Here is a 25,043-nt window from a genome sequence, read left to right on the forward strand (position 1 = left end):
ATCGATCGGCTGCCACTTGCATGCCCCCTATTGGGGATCGAGCCCACAACCTGGGCATGTGTCCTGACCGGGACTCCAACAGGAGATCTCTTGGTGCGGGGTCAGCACTCGGCACCGAGCACACTGGCCAGGCTATGTATATTTTAGTAAAACAAAGTGGCGGAGGTTGGGAGGAACAAAGTAATAACAAGCAAAGGTTGGCTTAACCCAGTTCACCATCCACAGCAAGTGAGGATGAGTCAACCTTAGACAGAGGCAGTGCTGGGCCTTGAGTTCCAGTCCTGCCAAGAACTTCTGCAGTGCCAGGCTGGTGTGGCTCAGTGGTTGAGCATCTACCTATGAACCAGGAGTGTGGGATGTGCAGGAGGCAGCCAATTGATGATTCTCTCTCATCGTTGATGTTTCTGTTTCTCCCTCTCCCTTCCTCTCTGAAATCAATAAAAAAATATTTTATATATATATATATACTTCTGCAGGGATGACAGACAGCTGACAGCCTCTCAGAGCTGCTGGTTCTCAGCTACCCATTTGAGAAACTAAAATGCGTGCTCTAGACAGAACAAGGGACTGTGAGGAATGTTGTTAATATGGTGGGAATAGTTATTCTGGGTGGTTAGGGTCATCTTAGTTTCTCCTTTGCACTTTTTTTAAAAATTCCCCAAATTGAATATCAAAGAACAAATTGAATCATCTTTCATGAACAGTTCAGATACAATCCTTCAGGGGTCTTTCTAGACTGTGAAGGTGGGGGAAGCCCTCCCCCGAGCCCCCTTGCACCCTGCCCCCTTGCCCAGCCGGAACCTTCAGCTGCATCCCCAATCCTGCCTCTGTGTCCCCCAAAAGGGGCCAGTACAAAGCAGAGGGGAGAGGAAGGAACTCAGACCCCGCCTCAGAAGTGAGGGAGTTAGACGGACACCCGCCACTCCTGGCCAGCAGGCCAGGGACGCACAGCGCTCTCTGAAATAACAACACAACCACCCTGCTGAGATTTGGGGACAACTGGCTTTTTAAAAAATGGAGGTATAATTGACATACAACATTTTATTAGCTTCAGGTCTGCAACATAATTATTTTGTATATGTTGCATAATGATTACCACAATAAGTCTGGTTAGCATTTGTCACCTTCTATAGTTACAGATTTTTTCCTGTGATGAGAAGATTTACTACTCTCTGAACTGTTAGGTCGGAGGGAGCCCGGGATCGGATACATGCGGACATGGGATGAGACAATGGACTTCCTCTGGAATTTCTCACAGATCTGGAATCTCTCACGGGTCAGCGTGCCAGACACAGATACCTGCTTCTCCTTGAAGTTCACAGAGATCCCCGCACAAGATACTGACCCATTCCTGAATGTGCCGCCCACCCCCTGCGGCCGAGACTCCCTCAGTTGAATGTGTGATGATCCCTGCTGCGGGCACTTCCTCAGTTCAGGCCCCCGCCCTCACCAAACACCTGAATAAAGAGATGTCCCTCCCTCCCTGAAGTCGCGAAATTCACTGGCCCCACCTTTTGGGCCGGTGGGTCTCGCCCGAGAACGCAAATAAACTTCTCCTTTTTCTTTCTGATTCACTCGATTCTCTTTGCTTTCCTCGCCGCCGCTTTCCTGGGTCACCTAACATGAACCACTTTCAAGTGTGCAGTGGTTTATACAGTATTATTAACTGTATTATTATAATAATAGTATATAGTATTATTATAGTACATTAACTATAGAAAATTAGCTTTTTCTACTCTGTGTGCCTGTGAGTCCCAGCCCTCTTAAGAATATTAAAATTGTAGAGAATACCAGCACACACATATATACTAATAACATATTAACATACTTTATATATATTTCTTTCCTTTCCACCCCTCGTGCCCTCTGCCACCCTTGCAGGGGAGAGCAAGCAGAAGGGCACCCCAAGTGCCGAGGTCGAATCGGAGCTCGCCTCCAGCTCCGGCCAGCGGACCACACCTCTCCGGCCCCATGTCCCACCACACACTGAGGCCCCTTCAATCGTCCCAGTTCCGGTAAAGGCCAGACGGGGTGCAGCAGGCAGGACCAGATGTTTACACTCAGTGCCCGAGGGAGGGAGGCCTGCAGGCCCAGGTAGATGGGCCCTGCCTTCCAGCTCCCTCCCAGAGCCTGGCAGGTTCCCCACTCACTCCTCTTCTCTCACAGTTGAAGCTCACGGCTAGCCAGGTCAGGAGAATCCATCTGCAAGGCACATTCACACTCGGGTGTAAAGGGAAACTGACACATTCTTGGAAGTGGCCAAACTTGTTAGGAAAATGAGAGTTTCTGTTCCTGGTCAGAGTGCCTCCCACGTGCTCCAATATCATATTTGAGTCTCAGGTACATAAATGTTAATCTCAGCATTGGTAAAATTCATTAATAAGGACCCTTCTGCTCACCTCGAGGGCTGAGTCATGGGCCTGCAGAGTAGAAAATGCCGGGTTCTATCCGCCTCTTCCGCTGTGACCGCAGGTCTGACCTGCCCTCAGTGAGGCGAGCCGGTGGGCCTGCATCTTAGAGCTTGACGCGGTGTGAGGCCCTCCCGGGACCAGACCCCTCTGCGGGCACCCTCTCCATCCTAAATGTCCTTAGGTCCGCCCTCCCCCTCTCTCCTTGGCCATCTTGTAACTGCCCTGGAGGGGGCTCCTGTGCCCCCACATCTCTCAGATGCCCTGTAGGCCAACTCATCAAAACCAAAACTCTTCCTGGCCCGGCCCCAGGTGGCTCAGTAGCTGAGTGTCGACCAATGAACGAGGAGGTCACCTGTTGGATTGCCGGTCAGGGTACATGCCGGGTCTCTCAGGCTCGATGCTGATCACTGATTCTCTCTCATCATTGCTGTTTCTATCTCTCCCTCTCCCTTCCTCTCTGAAATCAATAAAAATGTATTAAAGAAAAAAAAGAAAAACAAAATTCTCCCTCCTCCTGCAACCCACTGCTGCTCCCTCCAGCCGCCCTGAGGTCCTGTCTTAATAATATTCCATCTTTTTGACTCTGATTTCTAATTAGTTGACAAGTTCCAGTCAAGTCTCTTTCCTGCTCCAATTCTTCAGTGGATGCTGCCGCCTAAGCCTGAGTCATTAATGCCCCACCCTGGCCTTAGGGTCCCATTAAGTCGGTCTCTGAGAGACACAGAGAGGTCGCAGGCCATGCTGAGGTCACCCAGCCAGAATGACAGGGCTCATGCTCCCGGCACTGCCTGGCCACCTCCTCTTCTGACGAATGACGTGGTCATTAGCTGGAAGGTGCACTCACGTCCCTGAGCCCTGCCTTTGCTTCAGCACCTCCTGGATGGACACCGCCTTCTCTATCTGCCGCTGAAATCCCACCCACCTGGTCATTTTTCCTTTACTTGGTTTTCAAATTGTTTTGTAGGATGAGCTTGTAATTTTGCTCTAAATTGCCTTTGAAATTCAAAATATTAATTTATAAATAGGGATTCTTAACCCCATTTTTTTTCAAGGCTTCATTCTTTTTTTTATTTTGATTTTTTACAGAGAGGAAGAGGGATAGAGAGAAACATCGATGAGAAACATCGATCAGCTGCCTCCCGCACACCCCCTACTGGGGATGTGCCCACAACCAAGGTACATGCCCTTGACCGGAATCCAACCTGGGACCCTTGAGTCCGCAGGCCCACGCTCTATCCACTGAGCCAAACCGGTTAGGGCAAGGCTTCATCCTTTTGAAATTTTTATTCCCTCAACCAAACATGGTACCTCTCTCCCGCCGTCTGAGTTGTCTGTGATGTAGCGTCCTGGGATGTACAAGGACTGTGAGCACAATGAACTTCTTTTTTTTAAATTGATTTTAAGGCAGAGGGGAGAGAGAGAGGTAGAGAGGGAGACTTCGATTTGTTGTTTCACTGTGCCTTCATTGGTTGATCCTTCTGTGTGCCCTGATCATGGATAGAACCTGCAACCTTGGGGACGACGCTCTAACCAGCTGAGCCACCCAGCCAGAGCCTGTACTTTGTTAATGTTACAACAAATTGAGAACAATAACACTTTAGTGACTTCAATGTCAAGAATTTCAAAGGCCCTGTGGAGGTGCTCAGAAGGCCCGTGTCCTCCAGCCGTCCCCCGAGACACGCACAGGAGCCGGGCAGGCCCAGAGAGCAGGGGATGGGGAGAAGCCCCCCAGGCCCAGCCCCTGACAGCCTGTCTCTGGGAACTCGCCCGGCTCTATTCTCCGGGATGTGCCTTCCCAGAAATGTTGGAGCCACAGCTGCTGAGGGGGGGAAAGGTACACAACAGGCCAGCACGGCCTTGGAACGAGTGCAGCCGCAGAAAAGCCTCGGCCAGGTCCTTCCCTGGTTCTGCCATTTCTTGGCTGGCTGACCGTGGACAAGTAAGTCTTTTAATCGTGGTAGGTTTCCTCATCTGCAAAAGGAAGACCCAATTGGCTCGAGGATCACTAATGGACAAAGGAGGTGTGAGCATCCGAGTGGAATTCCATAGCTCGGTGAACAGGGGCTGATGTCCACAGGGCCCTTCTCCCACTGTCTGAGCACGTGCTCCAGAGGCACACAGCCACAGGGCCCCGAGGCCTGGGAGCCACACTGGCTCCCAGAGCCCCCAGAGGTGCCCGTCTTCACAGCGTCCTAGGGTTCCCCCTCCAGCTGGGAGCCTGCAGCAGCTGGACAAACCCAGTCTTCTTATTTTTAAATGATTTTTAGAGAGGAAAGGAAGGATATAGGGAGAGAAACATCAGTGAGAGAGAACCATCAATGGGCTGCCTCTTGCACGCCCCCTACTGGGGATTGGGCCCACATTCCCGTGTCCTGCCCAGGAATCCAACAGGTGACCTCCTGGTGCATGGGTCGAGGCTCAACCACTGAGCCACACCAGCCAGGCTAGACAACTCCATTCTTAACGGCCCTGGCCTGAGGAGGGCAGGCTGGAGGAGTTAAGGCGAGCGGTGCAGCCACCCACAGATGACACCAACCGACACAGCAACTGCTGCCCATTAGAACATTTATTTCTCAGAGAGAAAATAATTCCAGACAGTCATATTATAGTAGGTAAAATTAACTTCTGTACTCTTTACAAGCATAGATTTTCTGTTTATTACCTCTCTTATACCATCTGTTATAAACAATTCTAGAAAGCAAATAAAGTCACTTTCTACAATAAATAGAGCATCGTGTGCTTCACAGCAGACGCGACTGAGGCACGCAGGCCCCACGCCACAGCAGGATCTGAGCCGTTTCCCATTCCAAAAGCGCAGTTTTCAAAATGAGACTCAGAGAAAGATTCAGAGAGAGAGAAAGTGTCGGAGGGAAGAGATACACACAGAAAGAGGAGAAATAGAGAAAGCCCCGAGATCTTACAACACAGGTTGAGACGAAGGTCACAGAGTCACAGCCGACTGACTACCTGGGGAGAGGGGTGCACTGGCTCCTTAAACACCACACTGTGTGCACTTAAAATACTCGGCCACACAATGGAGGACTAGTCATGGAAACTAGAGGCCTGAATAATTTAGAGCAATATTTTACAATTATATACACCGTGTCCTTCCCTAGCCATATGCTGCATTGTATTTTGAGGATTGTACAAAAGCCAAACCCCATCCTTGGTGTGAGAGTTTTGTTGCTTCCCTTTAAAACTCTGGCTCGTGTCCCAAATGTATAAGAAGTTGTGGTGGTTGGTTGGTTGTATTTTTAAAAACTCGTGTGTGTAAAAATGGCAGTAATCTCCCCAGTGACTTCGTTTTGTCCAAAACTCCCCTATGAAAAATTTAAAACAATGAAAAAGAACGTCAGGTTAAAAATCAACATGGCGATCAGTGGCCTGCACCCTGGCCCGAGGCTTTGGTGCCTAAGAGGTGAGAGCAAACACACAGAGGACATCGAAGCCTCTGAAAGTCGCGGGTGGTCAGTCAGCTTCCCGTTTCACAGCTTTTTTCCTTCCGTTTTTGAGAAGGTGATGGAGGGGGGGGCGGTTTGAGGAGGAAGAGGGAGGGCAGAGGGTCTGAAATAAAAGTGCAGGCTTCCCTGGAGTTGGGAAGCGGGGCGGCCAGGCTGGGCAGGCGGAGCCCGGGCCGGAAGACACTGCACTGCAGGCACCACGCTGTCCATGGGGTGGACGGGGCGAGAGGCCGCCGTTGCAGAAAACAAAAAGCCCCCGAGGAGCGGAGAGGAAGAAGGAAGGGCAGACGGGCGCCGCCTCACCTCCAAGTGGGCAGGTGGACGCTCACACGTGCAGCCCGCCTGCTGACAGGAGCCGCCCGGCCTCAGCCTGCCTCTTGGCCAGACAGGACGAGGGCCGGAGGCCCCCCTCAGGCCAAGGGGGAAGCGCTCACAGCTGGGTGTCTGCAGATGTAAGGGTCAGCGGGAGGGGGAACCGCAGGGGGCGGGGGCATGTGCTGGTGGAGGGGTCACCCGAGTCGCAGGCTGGCCTCTGTTCTGGGCCCCGAAGAGCCAGGCGGAGGCACCCACCTAGCATAGCAGCTGGCCTCAAAGGGAAACACAAAGACCGATTTGGTAATGGTTTCTGTCAGTTTGGCACAAGAGAAAGGAAAAGAACAGGGGACAGACTGGGCGGAGGTGCAGATGGGACAGGGAAGAGGTGTGAGAATGGGTGATTGGAGGATTGAGGGGGGGGGGGGGCGGGGTGAGCTCACTGACATCCCCACGGACCCGAGTGTATCCACAGCACCTCTGGGGTCAATGTCAGCGCCTCGCTCACCTGAGGTGTGGTTACCTGGGAGGGGGCGGAGGGGCCGCACACCCTAAAGAGCACGGGACCCACCTTCTGAGGCCAGGTCCCTCTCCTCGCTGGGCCTCCCAGCTGCTTCTACTTCTAACTGGTTCTTCAGTGGACCAGCCCTGAGGGAGCTCAGGTGGGAGTTTTTGGCACACAGTAGGCCCAACAGGGGGACCATGCAGTTTGTCAAAACTGGGGCCTCAGCCCAGGCAGCCCCTGGCCTGCTATGAAGGGGACAGAGGCAGGGCAGGCAGACCCAGGCCGGCCCCGCCCTCACAGGTAGCTGGAGGGGACGAAGGAGTGGGGCCCCCGGACGCGGCTCAGGTGGATCATGGCTCGGTCATAGGCCACCTGCACCGACTTGCGGATGCTCGTCTTGCGACCTTCCAGCATCTTGAGCTTGTCCACGGTGTCTTCCACGCCCAGGGGCAGGACTTTATCCCTTGGAAGCCACTGCCTAAAATACAAGCACAGTAAGATGCCTGGGCCTTGGTGAGTTGGTCCCACGAGGGTGCCCTCAGCACCTGCTTGCCAGGACCAGCGCATAGTGGGGAAGGGACAGGCAGAAGGAGGCAGACGGGGACACCTCAGAAAGGAGGCCACCAGGGGACCTGTTTTTGCTGTCAGCCCCCTCTCTGCTCCCTCTGCTTAGGAGGTAGTCAGGGCAGGAGCTGGGACAGGCCCATGTGCTGCCTCTGGGACTGGCTGAGCCATCGGAGGGCTCCGGGCTTGCCCTGTTGCAGAATCAGGGAGCTCTGCTAGGAAGTGGGGCTGCTGCCAGGCATTAATAAACTGAACCCTGGGGCCTGAACCTGGTACTTCACCAGGTGAATCTAACCTGTGGCTAAGAGCCCATCCTTCAGGTCAGATCTGAGTTTGTATCTTAGTTTTGACTGTGGAGCCCTGGCTTTCCTCATCTACAAAATGGGCGGCGGGGACCCAATGAATATATAAATGAGGATAAATGCAAAGTAATTCACATTAAGGACACTGAGTAAACACAATAAATGGCAGCTATTTTCATCATTATTATCGTTTTTACTAGCTCCTCCTACCTCCTCATTCTATGGAAGCAAAGGTGAAGCTCCTGCTGGTGTTGAGAGCAGCCTGAAGTGCTCACCAGCAATGAGCAAGCACGCCTTGCAGTGGGCCCTGTGGCCCAGCCCCTGGCCCAGGACTGAGACAGAATTCCTGCAGCCACTGGGTGTGCGGCAGCTGACAGGCTCTCAGCTGGGTTCTCTCCAGGAATCACCTACCATGAGGGAGCTGCCTGGCCCAAGGTCCCTCCCTCCCCAGGGGCAGCCAGCATTCAATGACTAGCTGGCCTGGGGGTACAAAGGCCCAGCCTCAATTTCTGCCCTGGCTAACGATCCACCCAGCTCTAGAGCTCCGGAAGATCAGCTGAAGCCTCTATGGCAAGATCAGCTGAAGCCTCTATGGCAAGAGCACCACAGTTCAACATTTTTTCCTCCCAATGCTGCATCCCCCACCCCCACAACTCCCCCAATGCTGCGTCCCTCATCCCCACAGCTTCCCCCAATGCTGCGTCCCTCATCCCCACAGCTCCCCCAATGCTGCGTCCCTCATCCCCACAGCTTTCCCCCAATGCTGCGTCCCTCATCCCCACAGCTTTCCCCCAATGCTGCGTCCCTCATCCCCACAGCTCCCCCAATGCTGCGTCCCTCATCCCCACAGCTCCCCCAATGCTGCGTCCCTCACGTCCCTCATCCCCACAGCTCCCCCAATGCTGCGTCCCTCATCCCCACAGCTCCCCCAATGCTGCGTCCCTCACGTCCCTCATCCCCACAGCTCCCCCAATGCTGCGTCCCTCGTCCCCACAGCTTTCCCCCAATGCTGCGTCCCTCATCCCCACAGCTCCCCCAATGCTGCGTCCCTCATCCCCACAGCTTCCCCCAATGCTGCATCCCTCACATCCCTCATCCCCATAGCTCCCCCAATGCTGCATCCCCCATCCCCACAGCTTTCCCCCAATGCTGCATCCCCCATCCCCACAGCTTTCCCCCAATGCTGCGTCCCTCATCCCCACAGCTTTCCCCCAATGCTGCGTCCCTCATCCCCACAGCTCCCCACAATGCTGGGCCCCTCGTCCCCACAGCTCTCCCCCAGTGCTGTGTCCCTTGTTCCCACAGCTCTCCCCAGTAAGCCTCCTGAATCAAACTGCCATGTCAGAGTTTTCCCAGGGAGTCTGGTCTCAGTTACTATTAACACTACTAATCAGTGTTGTTAGTAACACTAAGTTCTACTAACGAGGCAAGTGCAGGCCAGCTGCTGGCAGGTAGCGCCTCACCTGCACTTCTGTGCATCTCTCAGCAACGCAGACTCTGCACAGCCCTCAGCCTGCACTCTGCACCTTCCCAGCAGCAGCACCCACTCACCAGGTGCGCTTGTTGTCAAAAAAGAGGACAAGGAAGAGCTTCTCTCCAGCCTCGGCCTGTTTCTGCTCTCCCAGCTTCAGCACATCCAGTGGGGGGACAGGGATGGGGACGCCATTGTGCAGGAGGCCCTCCCGGGGCATCTTGGGATCGATGATCTGGAGGCAGGAAAGGAGATGGCACTCAGCGGGAGGTGGACGGGGTGAGCAGGGCAGCCCGCCCCAGGACTAACCACCAAACCACCCCACAACCAAGCGACAGAGGTAAACTTCTCCCACGACCCTCAGTGCGCCACAATGGAGACTGACTATTTCCCCAGCTCACTGTCCTAATCCTCTGGCCCTGCCCCCCCCTGTCCTTCAGAAGAGGGAGAAGCTTGCTCCCTGAACTGTCAGGGCCCAGAGCTGAAACAGAAGTGATGGGGGCCCAGCCTGGGGGAGGCAAGTGAGTGGGTGTCTCTGATATCCAGCGCAGACAGGCAGACTCCTTCCTCCCAGTGTCCCTGAGAGGAGGGGAGTGGAGGCATTTTTCCTTTAGAACCTTGCGGATGCTCAGGGCCTTCCCAGACACCCGGCTATGAAGAGGTTCTGCCTCAGCAGGGGCCCATCCTTTGGTTCTAGCCTAACAGCCTCTGGTTACCCACTGCCTTCTTGTCTGACTATAACTCTCCCTGGTGTGTGGACCAGGAACGTTTGTGACACCTCCATGTAAGATAAGAGAGAAGCTGGGAGACTGAGCTTGGGTTGCTGGAGAGGGGACAATGGCGTGGCTGAACCCAGGGCCACTGGACTAATGCATCCTCAAGGCTGCATGTGGCACAGGGCAGGGGCTCAGCGAAATGCCCGGTAACCAACAACCACCGTTCTCCAGCACCATGGAGCACCGACAGAGCCACCAAAGCTCCTCATTACTCACACCTGGCCAGCTCATTTCATCCTCTTGCTGATGCTGAGAAGTCTCGGACAGGAATTAGCTGAGAGGAAGCCAAGCACAGGAGTTGTGGCTGCTTGAGGCCACGGCTGGGCCTAAACCCAAGCACCTGAACCCGCTTGGGCCTCTGCTGCCCACTGCCTGCACACAGCCCCTCGTCCAGGCAACTGGCTGACCATTGCATGTGCTAAGGCCAGAAGGACTTGGAAACCTACTCAGGGAGCAGCTTTCTCCAGGGATGGAGCCATCTTAGCTGCTAGCCCTGTCCCAGGGCCTCTGCCACAACAAACCGCCCTTTTCGTTCCCTTCGGGTGTCGGCCAGCCTCTCCACATCCCTCCGAGACAAGCAGCCGAAAGCAGGAGCTCTGGTTCAGAGTTTACTCCCAGGAAGAACCACACCTACTGTGTGATTTGGTCAAAACTCCACCTGCCAGCCTGTCTGTCCCTCCTGGGACTGAAGCTCAGGGGCCTAGTGGAAGCCAACATACAAGCCTCCTGAGCTTCCTCCACGACTGATGTTTCCCCTTGACGCAGCCATTGGCTCATGGGCGGTGGGTGGACAGTGAGGAGCAAGGCAGGGAAGCTGCCACCAAGGAGAGCTCTGCTCCCTTCTTAAAGCAGACAGAGGCGAATGGGCCCAAAGGAATACATGCCGGTCCATTCGCTCAAATGTTACGCAGATATCAAATGACACAGAAATAAAGTTTGTGATAAACGTTAACATAATAAATGTGCGCATTCACTATTACAGCTGTAATATGTAAACAACAAACAGAAGGAACAACACAAAATGCTTACAGTTGGCTTGTTAGAATGGTGGAGATTTATGTGGCTTTTCTCTATTTTTCCAAGCAAAACCCATTAAAAAATCCTAAATTTAAAAACTGTATACCCACTATGGATGCAAGTACAGCTGATCCTTAAACACAGCTGTTAGAGACGCCGACCTTGTGTGCAGTTGAAAACCTGAGTATAGCTTTCGATTCCCCCAAAACTTAACTACATTTGTCTGTTGGTATCCATGGGGGGTTGGTTCCAGGACCCCTGTGGTTACCGAAATCCGAGGATGGTCAAGTCCCTTATACAGTCATCCCTCTGCATCTGCAGATGGGAACCCTGGGTCTACAGAGGGCCAGCTGTGTGTTTATTGAAAAAAAATACAAGAGTGAGTGGACCCACACAGTTCAAACCCATGTTATTCGAAGGTCAACTGTACACATTTAAGCAAGCACAGGAGAGTATAAACCAACATAACACAGGTTGTGTTCAGGTGACTGGATTCAAGCGATGGTTGAATTTCTTTAATCACGAAAGAAAATGTATCATTAAGAAGGTAATTAGAAAAAAAGATTAGTTTTCGTGGCTTTTTTTGCAGTGACATTAAAAAACACAAAACCTGCACAGCCTTGATCACTTCTCCAGGGACTAAGCTGGGAGTCTCAGGAGCAGCAGGGCACAGAGCACTGGGAGGCCAGCCCTGGGCCCAGCCTCCTCAGTGGCCGGATGACAGCATGGATTCCAACGCCTGCCACTGCTAAGGCAGTGAGGCTGGCCACCTGGTTTCCAGGAGGGCTCCAGCAAGGTGTATAGCCTTGGACCTGTGGTTTCCTTGCCTGTCCAGTAAGGATCTTACCCTCCTTTAAGAGGCTACTGGAAAGAGCCACAAACATGAATGAGCTCTGTGTGCACACACGAGGTTGGTGGTGGTTCTCAAACTTGGCTACAGATCATCTGGGAAGCTTTTAAGAAATAGTCATGTCAGTCTGGCCTCAGAGAGTCTAATGTGGTAGTTCTGAGATGGACCATCAGTATCTGCATTGTTTAAAACTTCCCCTGGACGATTCTGACAAGCCCCAAAGGTTAGAAGCAGCATCTTCCAGGGCCAGATGGACATGAACTCCCCAATACATAAAGAGCTCTAAGAATAGCAATCAACATCATAAAAAATAGAATTTTTAGCTACTGCTGGTGGGAGTATAAACTGGAACTTTCTAAAGGGCAACCTAGCAATTTGTATCAGAATTTGTATCGACTTTGCCTCAAGAAGGCACTCCTAAGAATTCCCTGTAAAGAAATAATCAGGGATGTGTACAAAGGCAAAACTACAATATTTCTTGCTGGCTATTTATCAGAGTGAAAAATCCAAAACAACTTAAATGAGCAATGAGGGAATGGTTAAAATAAGTAAGTACATGCACAGGACTGAAGACAATGCAGTCATTAATGCGATATTGATGGAGAGTGTTTGAAGGCATGAGACATGCAAGTGCATGGTGTGCTGTTAAGTGAAAGGGAGGTTAAATAGACCATGGTCTTACATATGCACATACCTATGCGTTGAACAACAAAAAAAGACTAAGCGGATATACACCAAGGTCATCTCTGAACAGACGGGCCTATAGGTGATTTTGAACTCAGTGGCTCAGAACACAGGCATCACACATTTTAAGCTCTACCTCAAATTGCAACCCTGCCACTTAATAGCTAGATGACATGAGTAACAAATGGATCCTCAGTTTTTCCCCCTAAAAATGAAAATAACCATACCTTCCTCAGTATTTCAAGAATTAGCATGACAAATGTTTAATAAAACATCTAAGTATGATTAGCAGCTTTTAAGATTCTCTACAATAAGCACATATTAGTTTTATGCATTAGCAAATAAATTCCTAAGAGCTCTAGTTTCTGTTTTCCCAAGCTGGGAGCCTTGCTGGTTTGACCTACCCAAGGCGGGAAGGTGCCCTGACTCCCACCACACTCTGATGGCTTGATCCAATCAGATAAGCCCCTGGGGCAAGGCAGGGGCCAGAATCGCCCAGGGGAGGGAGGAGGGTGGCATCTGGGGCAGACTCACCAAGGCAGGGTAGGAGGGGTAGCCTCGGCACTTGGCCCACACCAGCTCCAGGGGCTCCAGGTCTCCACGGTCTTCAAAGGGCATCAGGAGGCTTCTGCCTGGGGGTGGGGGAGGGGAGGAGACAGTGCCCAGAGGGGACTTGGAATTTTGCCCAGGAGGCCTGCCTATGGCCTCCATTTGACTGGGGCAGCCTAGGAATGAGTCAGAAACAGCCCCTCCACCCTTCCCCTTCCCTGCCCCTTCCTCCGAAGCTCTTTGACTAGATTAGGGGTTGGCAAACTTGGTCGATAAAGGGCCAAGAGTAAATACTTTAGGTTTGTGGACCGCATGGTCTCTGCTGCAGCTATTCAACTCTGCTTTGCAGCAAGAAAGCAGCCACAGAGAATCTGTAAATGGATGAGTGTGGCTGTAGCCCAATAAAACTTTATTTTTGGAACTGAAATTTGAATTTCTTGTAATTTTCACATATTACAAAATATCATTTTTTTGGTGTGTTTTTTCAATCACCTGAAAACATAAAAACCATTCTTAGCTCATGGGCCCTACAAAAAACAGGCAACAGGCTATACTTTGCTGACCTCTGGATAGCGCTCCTTGGAAAAATGTAACTGCTTCATTACCAGGGCCCCGGGGAGAAGAACCATCACGCAGCTTGGGCAGAGCCACAGACTGCTCCCTGGACCTCCAAGTGGAGTCCTCATGATGGAGGCTTCATGGAAAAAGACGCCCGGGACAGACTTCCCAGCAAAACCACTTGCTAAGTGAGTTCTTTTCTGACACGGCCACACCTGGCCACAGGTCACCTGGATCACACACTCAGCAGGGCCAAGCAGGTCTGCAGGGCCTTCCCCTGCCTCTTTTATCAAACTCACCCTGGGTGTCCCACCTGGGGCAGGCACATCTCTTCAGTTTCCTCTGTTCTGCACCCAATGCACCAGCACGCATGGGTGGGCGCTTTACAAAAGCATCTGAACACACAGAGGAGCTTCCATCCCCTCTGCATAACTAGAACCGGGGAAACCAAGGGAAAAGGCCCAAATCTCAGAGTGGAAATTATGTTTCTAAGGAAACATTACCACCCCTACTTATGATTTTAAAATGTACTACTAATAATGAGGTATTGTTTCTACTCATTGAGTCAATAAAATAGCAACAACAAAAAAAAATAACACCCAATCCCGCAGAGGCAGGCTGAGGGAACTGCAGACCAGCCAATCCTTCCAGAATGTAATTTGGTGTAAGTCTCAAGAGCCATCAAAAAATGTATGCACCATCTGCTCCAGTAAATTCCTTCCCTGGAAACTTAGTCGAAGAAGATAACTTTAAAACCAAATAAAAAGATTTTGAACAAAAATATCGGTTTACTATGTATAAAGTCGGAAATAATCAAGTGTCTAACAATTGAAGGGTTAAATTTTGTTTAATCTTTTTTTTATTTATTCTCATGCAAGGACATTTTTCCATTGATTTTTAGAGAGAGTAGAAGAAAGTGGGAGAAAGAGGGAGAGAGGGAGAGAGGGGGAGAGAGAGAGAGAAACATTGATGTGACAGAGACATCAATGTTACATGTCCTTGACCGGAACTGAACCCAGGATTCCTTCAGTCCTCAGGCCGAAGTTCTATCCACTGAGCCAAACCAGCTAGGGCGGAAGGGTTAATTATAATGAACTGATTGAAAAATACATTGTTCTAATGATGAAGACACATAAAGATTATGTTGATATGAAGAAAACATTGAAAAAGGGAGAATACAGAAGAGCATGTGTTTTAGGTTAGCATTTTGTTAAAAACATGTCTGAAAGAGTAGAAGGCAACACAGAAATGAAGACAACTATGCTAAGATGATGAAACAGTGGGAGGTCAATTTCCTTCAGTTGCATTTTAAGAAGTATGTGGTTTTAAAAATAAGAATAAAATATCAAAATGTCACCAGCAGAAGCACAAAGTACATGCCAATCCTCTCCTAATTTTGTATCTAGATGTGAGCCTTGCCTCCTGGGTGCTGACAGTCGGACAGTAATGAAACACGCAGGCTTGCATTCATCAACACATACAAGAAAAACAGGGAAGCCAAGGGAAGATAACACGGTTGGGAAAAGGAAAGAGAAGAAAAGCCCTGCAGCCCGGTGAAAGCTTTAAAGACAGGCATCCAGAGAGGGCACACCTGCCACAGGCGGGCGGACAGGTGCTCAGAGAACTGCCTGCTCTGCATCTGCTCGTCCTGAGCAGCACCCGGGCCTCTCCTTTGGCCTGCCCTGCCCTTTATTCCCTCTGTCTAAGGAGGAAAGACCCACGCGTTTCACTGTTTGGACCAGCTGCAGTGTGTGTCATGAAGAGAAGGCTGGAAGCACTGGATCACATGAAATGACAGGTCACGTGTGTGATTCAGGGATACAGGCTATCACAGGTGATTCCAGGGAGGGAAGACAGGCAGTATTTGCCGAGATGACAAATGCACACTTCCTTCAATACTGCCACTCCACTTCTATAGATACACCCCCTCAGATACAAAATGATCTATGTACAAGGTTGCTCACTGAAACACTGATTATAGCACATCAGTGAAGACAATTGAAATGTGCATCTGTAGACGGCTGGCTAAGTAAACGATGCACTCCTCTATAATGGGACATTAGGCAGACGATAAAACCCACAGAAGGGTCTCTAAGGATATATTATTAACTGAAAACAAAAAAGCATGGTTTAGAGCAGGGGTAGGGAAACTTTTTTCTGCCAAGGGCCACTTGGATAGTTAAGACATCATTCACAGGCCATACAAAATTATCAACTTACAAATTAGCCTGCTATATTTGGTCAAACATTTAATTAACTCACCCCTAATGCCTTGTCAGGCCCAGACCAAATGATTTGCAGGCCTTACACGGCCTGCGGGCCCGACAGTCCCCAGCCCTGGTTTAGGGGGGCACAGGTAGAGTAGGTGTCTCTAGTCACTCTCCTGCATGTACACGGGCGTTTTGGCTTGTGTGTGTAAGGGTTACAGCTGGAAAGACAAAAGAAACTGCCAACAGTGGTTGTCCTAGGGAGGGGAGCACTGGTTTTTCATTTCACACCCTTTATACCTTTCTGATGATGATTTTTGTTACCATAGGCATATATTACCAATTCAAATGTAAGAGGAATTGGGGGGAAAATAAAAACGATTATGAATGACCTGGGAAGGAAGACCCTGCCCAGTGCCTGAGGGTTTCAAAGAGCTCACAGTCTAGCCAGACCACAGAGCTGGTTCTCTGGAAGACCTGTCCCCAACCCCCCAAATCCATCTGTATATTGCTCCTCACCTGAGCCACTGTAGTCAGAGTCTCCGTTCACACTTTCCAGGAAGGGCACTCGAGACAAGGCTGGCTTCCCACGGCTGCGTTTGGGGGGCACCAGACCACTGCATACAGAGCAGGGAGGGAAGGGGGAAGAAACGAGCAATCTCAATGACTAGCATCCCCACTCCTGCTCTCTAACGGCTGACAGGAGTGGAGCTGCATAAACCCTTCAAGGAGAATGGTTTCCCACCTTCCCCTGAAAACTCACACTAAGCCATGATACATTTCAGAAAGTTCCCGTGAGGCTTTGAGGAACCATTTCATCCATGTGAAAGGACTGAACCTGGCAAGACATGCCCGCTCCCGCTTCCCCGTTTGGGCCCTTGGACTTCATCCAGAGCAAAGCTCATCCCAGGCAACTTGAGGAAGGCCCACCTCACATCTGCCCAGAATTCTTTGCTCTGTGGCTCATATTGCTTGTTCTTTAGAAATCAAGTTACTTTTTAGAGGTATAAAAATCTGCCTCTTTCCCAAATTTTTTTATAAAGGACATGTCCTACTTCTTTAATTAGAAAAGACATTTTTAAATTGGGAAAAAAATCCACTTCTCACTGTCACTTTATGTATGTGAATTTTTCTTAGACAAAGATGGATTTTTTTTAACATGGCTACTGTAAGGAGATAAAAAAAATTAGACAAAGACTAAAGGTAATAAGCAAAAATGAGAACAGTAATACCAGAGTAATGGTATAACTTGAACCCACAGAGGCATCAGTATTTTTAAGTATCTCCCAATGCAATTCTAATGCACAACTATAGTTGGGAGTCTCTGGTAAAAATAATGCTGACTAGGGCTTTCTTTCTATCCAAACTTAAAAAATATTACCACTATATAATTTTTTCATCTAAAAAAAAGCTTAAAAGAAGGACAGAAATGCTGAGAGACCTCTGGTGGGACAAGAGGCGGCCAGGGTTAGGCCTGGCTGCGAGCAGGTGCTCCTGGTTATCTAATCGTAACTGTCTCTATCATGTCTAATACAGGACACCTGCACAACCAGACCTCAATGAATCATAATCCTTCAGTGAGTAGTAGGTTGGGAGGTTTTTTCCTGCTAGTCAAAACGAAGGCTTGTTTGGAAAAACACAAAGAACACCCAATTCACATTTAGGCTTCGGTTCCCACTCACCCTACAAAAATCTGTCACTGAGCCTAGAGACTCTGAGGCCTTATAAAATGTAAGGTACTAGCAGTTTCATTAGGAAAGCCTCTCCAGTTCACATCATGGATCTGAGAAGACGTCTTCAAATACAACAGAAGAGGGCCCAGCAACGTGGTTAAGAGATTAAACTGGGGAGCCAGACTTCCTGGGTTCAGAACCCAGCTCTGTACTCAATAGTTCTGTGACCTTGAGCAAGTTACTCAACCTCTTTGATGCTTGTGTCCCCTATGTGTTGCTGTGAGGACTTAATGGATTAATACAGAGGAAGCACTCAGGAAGTGCACATACAGCACATACCAAACACTCAACAAGTGGCAGTTCTATAATATTATATGAAGGACAGTAAATTTTAATGTCTCATTTTAAATATTATAAACTACTAATGTACTATTAAATGAGGAGCGCTGAGAAGGATAAGCTCAAGAAAATGGATACAACACCAAAACTAGGTCTGTATTTTCCTGTTTCATAGGAAAAAGCACAAGTGTGCCCTAGCTGGGTAGCTTAGTTGCTTAGAGCTTCGTCTGATACACCAAGGTTGTAGGTTCGATCCCCAGTCAGGACACATACAAGAAGCAACCAATGAATGCATAAACAAGCAGAACAAATCAAAGTTTCTCTCTCTCTCTCTGCCCCAGCCCTTTCCCCTCTCTCCTCCTGCTACCTCTCTCAAATCAATAAATTTTAAAAAAGGAAAAGAAAAAAGCACAAGTGACTTGATCATCACCTGCATTTCCACCTCTCTCCCACGTTACCCAGGCCTAAGCAGACAACCGAACCTATAATTACTCTGTCTCCCGGTTTAGCATTCAACTCTGCCCTTCAGAAGATAAGCTCCATGAGAGCAGACACCTTATCAGTCCCTAGTATAGTTCCTGGCTCACAGTAGGTGCTCAATTAATAATTGAAGTACTGACCCATAGAGAGATAGATGGTGCAGCCCTAACCTGCTCAGAAAATCATTAGGACTGATAAACCAAGGGGCACATGGCGGGTGGGGTGGGATTAGTGACCAGAAGTTCTTTCTAATTCTGGGATTATATGATTATAGAGTTAATGATTGTCCTTTATGTACTTATCACCATAGCATAGAAAAAAAATTAAGAAAAAACCCTGGCAGCCAGAGCCCCTGAATCTCCTGTGTTAAACCTTGAAATGCCACTGAGTTAAAGAGGAAATGCCTCCCAACGGTATATTTTCCATGTTGAGTAGGGCCCCAGAGATCAGCGGCACTGGACTGGAGGTCTGCTCAAGCCAGCACACTGCAGCCTGGCCGGCTTGCTTCTTGTCCAGAGCTGCAAAGAGTGCCCTTCACAGAGGGAAGAGCCCAACACACCTTCGACCTTTAGTCAAGGTGTCGGAAGGGACACTCTTACCCCACCCCCAGTGAACTGGGTTTCCAGGCGCTATATCTTTGAAGGGAGTCAGGAACCCCACCCCAGGCCCAGACTAGAAGCATCTTATAAAAGCCTGAAATCACTGCCTCTTCTCTGATAACTGTGTTCTTGCCCTCTATATCTCTAGAGGGCAACATGGGAAGGAGTAAGAAAGGGCAACTCTGAGGTTTGGTGGGGAGGGAAACCTCAAAGGAGCCACTGAAAGCCGGGCCCTGCAACAGCGGGAACCGGTCCAGGCCCAAGGGGTAGGGGGCTTCCCATGGACCCACCAGGAGCCCAGGAGCCAGGTTAGAACAAGCACCTAACAGAACGCACACCCAACCGGCCTTGGCGGTGCTTCAAGCACAGACACACAGTCTTCCTGTGCGCATTCCCAGACCACCTCCCCTGCCCTGAACGCAGAATCCAGTCAGCAGCCACATGGAGGGACCATGAGGTCAGCCTTTGTGGCACCGAGGGTCGCCCATTCCCAAGAGTTCCGCACTCCCTGGTTCCCTGTACAGTTCACAAGACAGAGCTGGGTTCAAGGAACTCTTGCATGTGGAAGAAACATTAAGGCTCTAGTATCAGAAATCCTCCCTTCAGGTAAAAGAATGGGAAAAGAAACTCACCCCCCAGCTCAACAAAGAGCCGAGACCTTTGGCTAATAAAAGGCAATTTCAAATCTCCTATCAGCTCATTCTTATCCCCACACCACACCTCTACAGGGGCCATAGCTATGACGACCCAAAAGGCACAGGGTGAAACCATGTCTGTAATGAGCTGGGTTATCTGAGTGGGTCGGGGGACAGGTGGAGGATTGGCTCAAATATTAACTTCTCTGGGCAATAGAGATATGGCTGGCCTGCTTTCTAGAGCCAAATTCAGCTCCACAAACCCTTAAAGCAGTGGTTCTCAACCTTCTGGCCCTTTAAATACAGTTCCTCATGTTGTGACCCAACCATAAAATTATTTTCGTTGCTACTTCATAACTGTAATGTTGCTACTGTTATGAATCGTAATGTAAATGTCTGATATGCAGGATGGTCTTAGGCGACCCCCGTGAAAGGGTCGTTCGACCGCCAAAGGGGTCGCGACCCACAGGTTGAGAACCGCTGCCTTAAAGCATCAGCATCACCCCTTCCCTCCTAGTCAGATCAGGCCTGAGGGTCAAGGATCATGCTGTTTCCTAGGAGCTCCCAGTTACAGACCAGAGGCCTCAGGAAATAGCAGGGCTGGGGAAGAAAACATCTGAGATAAGCAGAAAGAGATTCAAGCTGTAGCCAGACAGAGAGTAAAGGAAGAGGTGGTGAAGCTTTGGGGACAAGTGTTCTTACCTGCAAGCTTCAAAGGCCAGTCCACCACTGAGACCCAAACTACATTCCGAGTCAGACCCGCTTTCCGTGTGTTTTCCGAAGCCGTTGGTTACGCCTGCCAAGGACACAGAGAGTGAGCCTGAGTGCAGCACCCCACCCACCCGCCCCCGCCCCCACCCCTGCCCCCACCCCTCGCTACAGCATGGCCACCACAGGAGGGCTCAGCGAGGAGGGGTGGAGAATGGCTGTGCCCATCCCTGTGGAAAATGGTCTTGGGCGGTAGAATCTGATATAGATTCGGGGGAAATGTTGGCAGGGGCAATGAGCAGACACTGCGTGTTCTTTCCCTTCCTCTGGTTTTACTGTAAGGAAAACACAGCTCACTCATTATTGTCACCTGGCTACAAAGGGAAATACCAAGACTTCCCCACTCCGGCTGGCTTACAAGTCCCTGGATCTGCTTTCCATTTCAAGCCTCGATTATCAGGGATTCTCCTCTGTCTCTTGGGGAGCCCACCGCCTGGCCTCTTCAGATAAACACTCATACACACTATCCATCACACAGCTGGCAACAGCTGCTTCATTCTTTTGGGATGGTGTCAGGGAGGTTGGGGCAGGATAAGGGCTGTGTAACCACGCCTGGCGATATCTAGCAGGGCCTGTCAGACTTGAGGATGGGGGCCTTTTCCGCAGAACGAAAGCAGACCAGCCCTTCCTGGGACAGGGGGTCAGCATTCCCTGGGTTCTAGACTGGGCTCTTAAGTACAGCCCCCTTTCCTCTTTAAGCCTTGGCCTCCCTTCTGGGAAGATAATATGTTCTCACTCGAGGAGGAAGCTATTAATTATGAATGAGAGGAGGTCTGTTTACAAAAGGCAGCCCTTTGGAGGCAGATGAAGACTACCTGCTCATCTCAGGGACATGACTCTCAGTGGCTGTGAAGGCTTCAACTCTCCTCTGTCTCCCCAACTCTTAACCACAATCCAGAGAGCTGCACGTCAGAGCACTAAGCCAAGAGCTCTATGTCACCTTGGCCAGTAAACTGTAAGGCACATCACACCTGTGAGAGCAGGTGTCTGAGCCAAGATATCTGGACTCTGACCTAGCTCTGCCTCTAACACTGTGACCTCAATTTGAGTCACTAAGCCAGCTGTGCCTTAGGTGCCTCATCTGTAAAGGACCGACACGTGTTTTCATGAGGGTCAAAGAAGGGTGTGCAGAAGCATTCCTGAGCATAGGGCAGCTGGACTAGAGGAGGAACAGGCTAGCGGCATCCCCAAGCAGTGGGCCCTCTGGGCTTGGGTGAGCCTGATGTCCACCTTCCCAGCAGCAGGACTTGTCATTTTTAACGCAGTGTTCTCAGTGCTGCTTGGCTGTGCCCGCCGTGGCTGAGAGGATGACAGCGATGACTGCTACCACCTACCGCTACACGCCAAGGGCCTTATGCAGACTATTTCCCACCCTGAGAGCCCTGCAAAGCAGGTGTCACTAGCCCCAAATTAGAAATAAGGAAACGGCCTGTTCAATTTGCCCCAGCTAATTACTCTGATGCAGAGCTGGTAAGAAGACGGAATTTGAACTCAGGTCTGCCTAACTGCAGGCCTCAAGCTCTTGACTATACCAACTTACTCCCCTAATACAGCGAAGCTTGGGCCAGATGGGAAGGGAAGGTATTGTATTACTGGTAACAAAGTGATAGGAAGGAAGAGAGAAAAGCAGAAAAAACATGTGCTGGCCATACAGCCCAAAGCCACCACATAAAAGGACATGAGAGAGACATGAGGAGCAACAACCAAGAGCAGGCCGCTCCCCACAAAGCAAGCTGGCCTTCCATATCCCACCGGGACTCAACTCTGTCTGCCAATGTGGGCCCTGCCCATTCCTGCCCACCTCACCATCCAGCCTTGGCTCCCGGCTCTCCGAAAGCCCCTCTCCAAACTGTCCCTCTCAGAGACTGTCCTTGCTTCCACACACACCTGGGCCTGACCCCTTTGTCCCGTCTACTCCTTTCTATTCTGCCCTTAGCCCTTAGGGACAACTCAGGCATCAACTCTTCATGAAACCTTCCGTACTCCTCCAGCTCATGGTCCCTGGACACCTCCAACAGTGCTGTCACCTGTCCAGCACTGCGGCACCTCGGCACCCCAGCGGGCCATCCAGCCTCCTCACTAGCCTGTGAACCCTTCTGGAGCTGGAACTAGCCTGACTATTACCTGCCCCTCCCCGAGGCCAGCTGGTGCTGGACATGAGTAAGGATTCTTTAGTGACTGAGCCCCTATTACCCACTTCTGAGGCTCATCTCTACCACCCCTGGCTCACTCGCCTACAGCCACATTGGTTCCCTCGCTGCTCCTCAGGCGTGCAGGCACGTTCCCACCCAGGGGCTGTGCACCTGCTAGTCTATCTCTATCTTTTTGGAATGTTCTTCTCCCAGATTCCCAAATAGCTCACACCTTCAACTCCTTCAGATCTTTAGTTAAATGTCACCTCCCAGAAGGCCTCTCCTGGCCACTCTCTAATACCACCCAGTATCCCTTATGCCCCTTCCCTGTTAGTTTTTTCTCCGTAACTTCTAATATAAGATACAATACACTCACTTGCTTTTAATGTATCTTCCCTCCAAGGGAGGAGACTTTTGCACCAGTACCTAGAAGAATGCCTGATATAAATACCTGATGAATGAATGAACTCAAATGAAGAAAGGACCTATTTTACCATGTACAGCTTTGCATCCCCATCAGGGCCAAAGAGAGCCCCAGACACAAGCTAGCCCTCTCAAAATACTTGCTCAAAGCCTATTTCCCCAGGCCTCTACTCATCATGTGCCAGGCTCAACTGTGAACCTCAATGCTACTACTGGCATCCACAGGAGCTATTAGGGAGGTGGCCGACTGGGGGAGGTGCTGGCTGGCCAGGCAAAGCAGAGAAGTAGTGAGAGAAGTCACAGGAAGGTCACCTGTTTCCTCCTCCTGCTGGGAGGACCTCTCCCCGTCACTCTCACTACAGCTCCTGCTCCTTGGCCGCTTCCGGGAGTGCTGCTCATCCTCGATGCTGCCAGGAGAGGCAGGAGAGCCCGCTGCACCATGGTCCTCGCCATTCTCCAGGGCCCCATCGGGGCTCCTCTGCAGCTTAACCCCGTTCTTGGCCTTCTTAAAGAGGACTGAGGTGCGGCGGCCCACACTACTGAGCGGGGCACCGTCAGGGTCATCGGAGGCCACGAGGGACAGTCTGCTGATGTCACCGTCACCGAGCAGGTGTTGCAAGGGCTCGTTCCCTAGCTGCAGAGGTGATTTTCGCAAAAGCTCATCTTCTTCCACCTTCCTGGGTTTTAGGAATCGGCTTGGAGGTTTGTTGTCACTGATGGGTTTTAGAGTGGGGGGATCTGGAGGGGATTCTTGCTCAGACAAGGAAGGTGCAGGCCCAGTGGGCTCCAGGGTTGGTGGGGGAGGCAGTTTGGAGTCATCTGTTAGAGAAAAAGAGAACCTGCTTGAACATTTTAGATAAAGTCTGCCCCACGAGCCAGCTAATGACACTGTTAACCAAGAACCCAAAAGCACTAGCTGCTACAGGCTTGAGAAGCACCCCGGGTCTCAGTCTGAGGTGAAGAGAAGGTAGGACTAAGTTTTCTTAACACTAGTAGTCCTCAACTCTGGCCATGAATTAGGATCACCTAGGAAGTTTCTTAAAAATTTCAATGCCAAGGTCCTATTCCAGACCCACTGAAACCAAACCTCCAAAAATGAGGCATTCTTTTTTAAGCTTACCAGGGGAGTCTGATGAGGTGAGGGTACACCCCACTGCTCCACACCTGAGAAAGCCAAAGGCTGCCTACTTAATCAATAATTAGGTGAGTCTCAGCTGCACAAATTAGGAGTCTACAGTTCTCATTAGACTCAAATGTTTTCCCATCTTTCACTGTATTTTGGTTCCTATCACCCAAATGAAGGAAACAGGACAAGCAGAAAGAATAAGTTTATAGATATGGGAAAAATGAGGCCAAGTAAGTTAAATTGGGGATTCCCAAACATGTCTGTTCACCTACCATCTTGAAACTTTATTTTTAAAGAATTTTTATATTTTTAGAGAGAAGGGAGAAGGAGGGAAGAAGGGAGGGGGGGGGGGGGGAGAGATTTGTTGTTCCACTTATTTATGCATTCATTGGTTGATTCTTATATGTGCCTTGACCAGGGGTCAAACCCACAATCTTGGCGTACCCAACTGCACTCTAACTAACTGAGCTATCTGGCCAGGGCCGAAACTTTTAAAAACTGAGACTTCCAAACCACAGCTGAGACTGCCCTAATCTGAATATCTGGGAGGTGAACCCTGGAATTTTGTTTGAAATCCTTCAGGGGTGGGGAACCTTTTTTCTGCCAAGGGTCATCAGGATATTTATAACATCATTCTGGTGCCATACAAAATGATCAGCTTAATTAGCCTGCTATATTTGGTCAAACTGTAATTAACTTACCCCTAATGCCTTGGCAAGACCAATGACTTCACGGGCCTTATATGGCCCACAGGCCGGACGTTTCCCACCCCTGCTCTAGGAGCTGCTGCAAGCTGGGCCACCGTTCATGACCCTATGCTGCCACAACCTGGGATGGGGATACTGCCATGGGGACACATGCTGGCTGCCACGCCACATGGGGAGTGGGGAAGAATCACAACGAACACAAAGCCCTCTAAAGCCAAATATGACCTCTCAGCCATGTCCCCATTCTTTGCCAATCTAAAATGGGCCATTCCCTGTAATTTGGCCCCCTTCCCTCTGGAAATAATTCTCAACATTTTGAACTGATGACAGGCCCTCCCAAGCCATAGGCTCAGATCCAAGGATAGGTAGGAGGGGGACAATTCTGTCCCCAGTGACGTGGGAGAATGGGAAGCAGTTCAGGTTTCAAGCCCCGGAGTCTCTGAGAATCACTTCCCAGCTGTCCTTGCAATCTGGCCTTTCTGCTTTGGGATGGG

At 50.3% G+C, this 25,043-nt stretch overlaps 1 protein-coding gene across 3 annotated transcripts in view; it reads right to left on the reverse strand.

Moving 5' to 3' along the window:
* Nucleotides 1-4,959: 4,959 nt before the first annotated feature.
* The window catches only part of BRPF3 (bromodomain and PHD finger containing 3), a 38,123-nt gene continuing 18,039 nt past the window's right edge, over nt 4,960-25,043 (reverse strand). For 2 of the 3 annotated variants that reach the window (XM_070418692.1, XM_070418691.1), the window contains exons 8-13: nt 23,029-23,535; nt 20,096-20,189; nt 16,187-16,284; nt 12,888-12,985; nt 9,107-9,261; nt 4,960-7,167 (exon numbers count right to left, since the gene is read on the reverse strand). In XM_070418692.1, coding sequence (XP_070274793.1) covers nt 6,984-7,167; nt 9,107-9,261; nt 12,888-12,985; nt 16,187-16,284; nt 20,096-20,189; nt 23,029-23,535 — 1,136 coding nt within the window. In that variant the 3' untranslated portion in view covers nt 4,960-6,983. The remainder of the gene's footprint in view (nt 7,168-9,106; nt 9,262-12,887; nt 12,986-16,186; nt 16,285-20,095; nt 20,190-23,028; nt 23,536-25,043) is intronic. The other variant, XM_070418693.1, reaches the window with a different exon arrangement.

This window comes from Myotis yumanensis, unplaced genomic scaffold (assembly GCF_028538775.1).
Source record: "Myotis yumanensis isolate MYYU_CA2020_CCGP unplaced genomic scaffold, mMyoYum1.0.hap1 SCAF_6, whole genome shotgun sequence".
NCBI lineage: Eukaryota > Metazoa > Chordata > Mammalia > Chiroptera > Vespertilionidae > Myotis > Myotis yumanensis.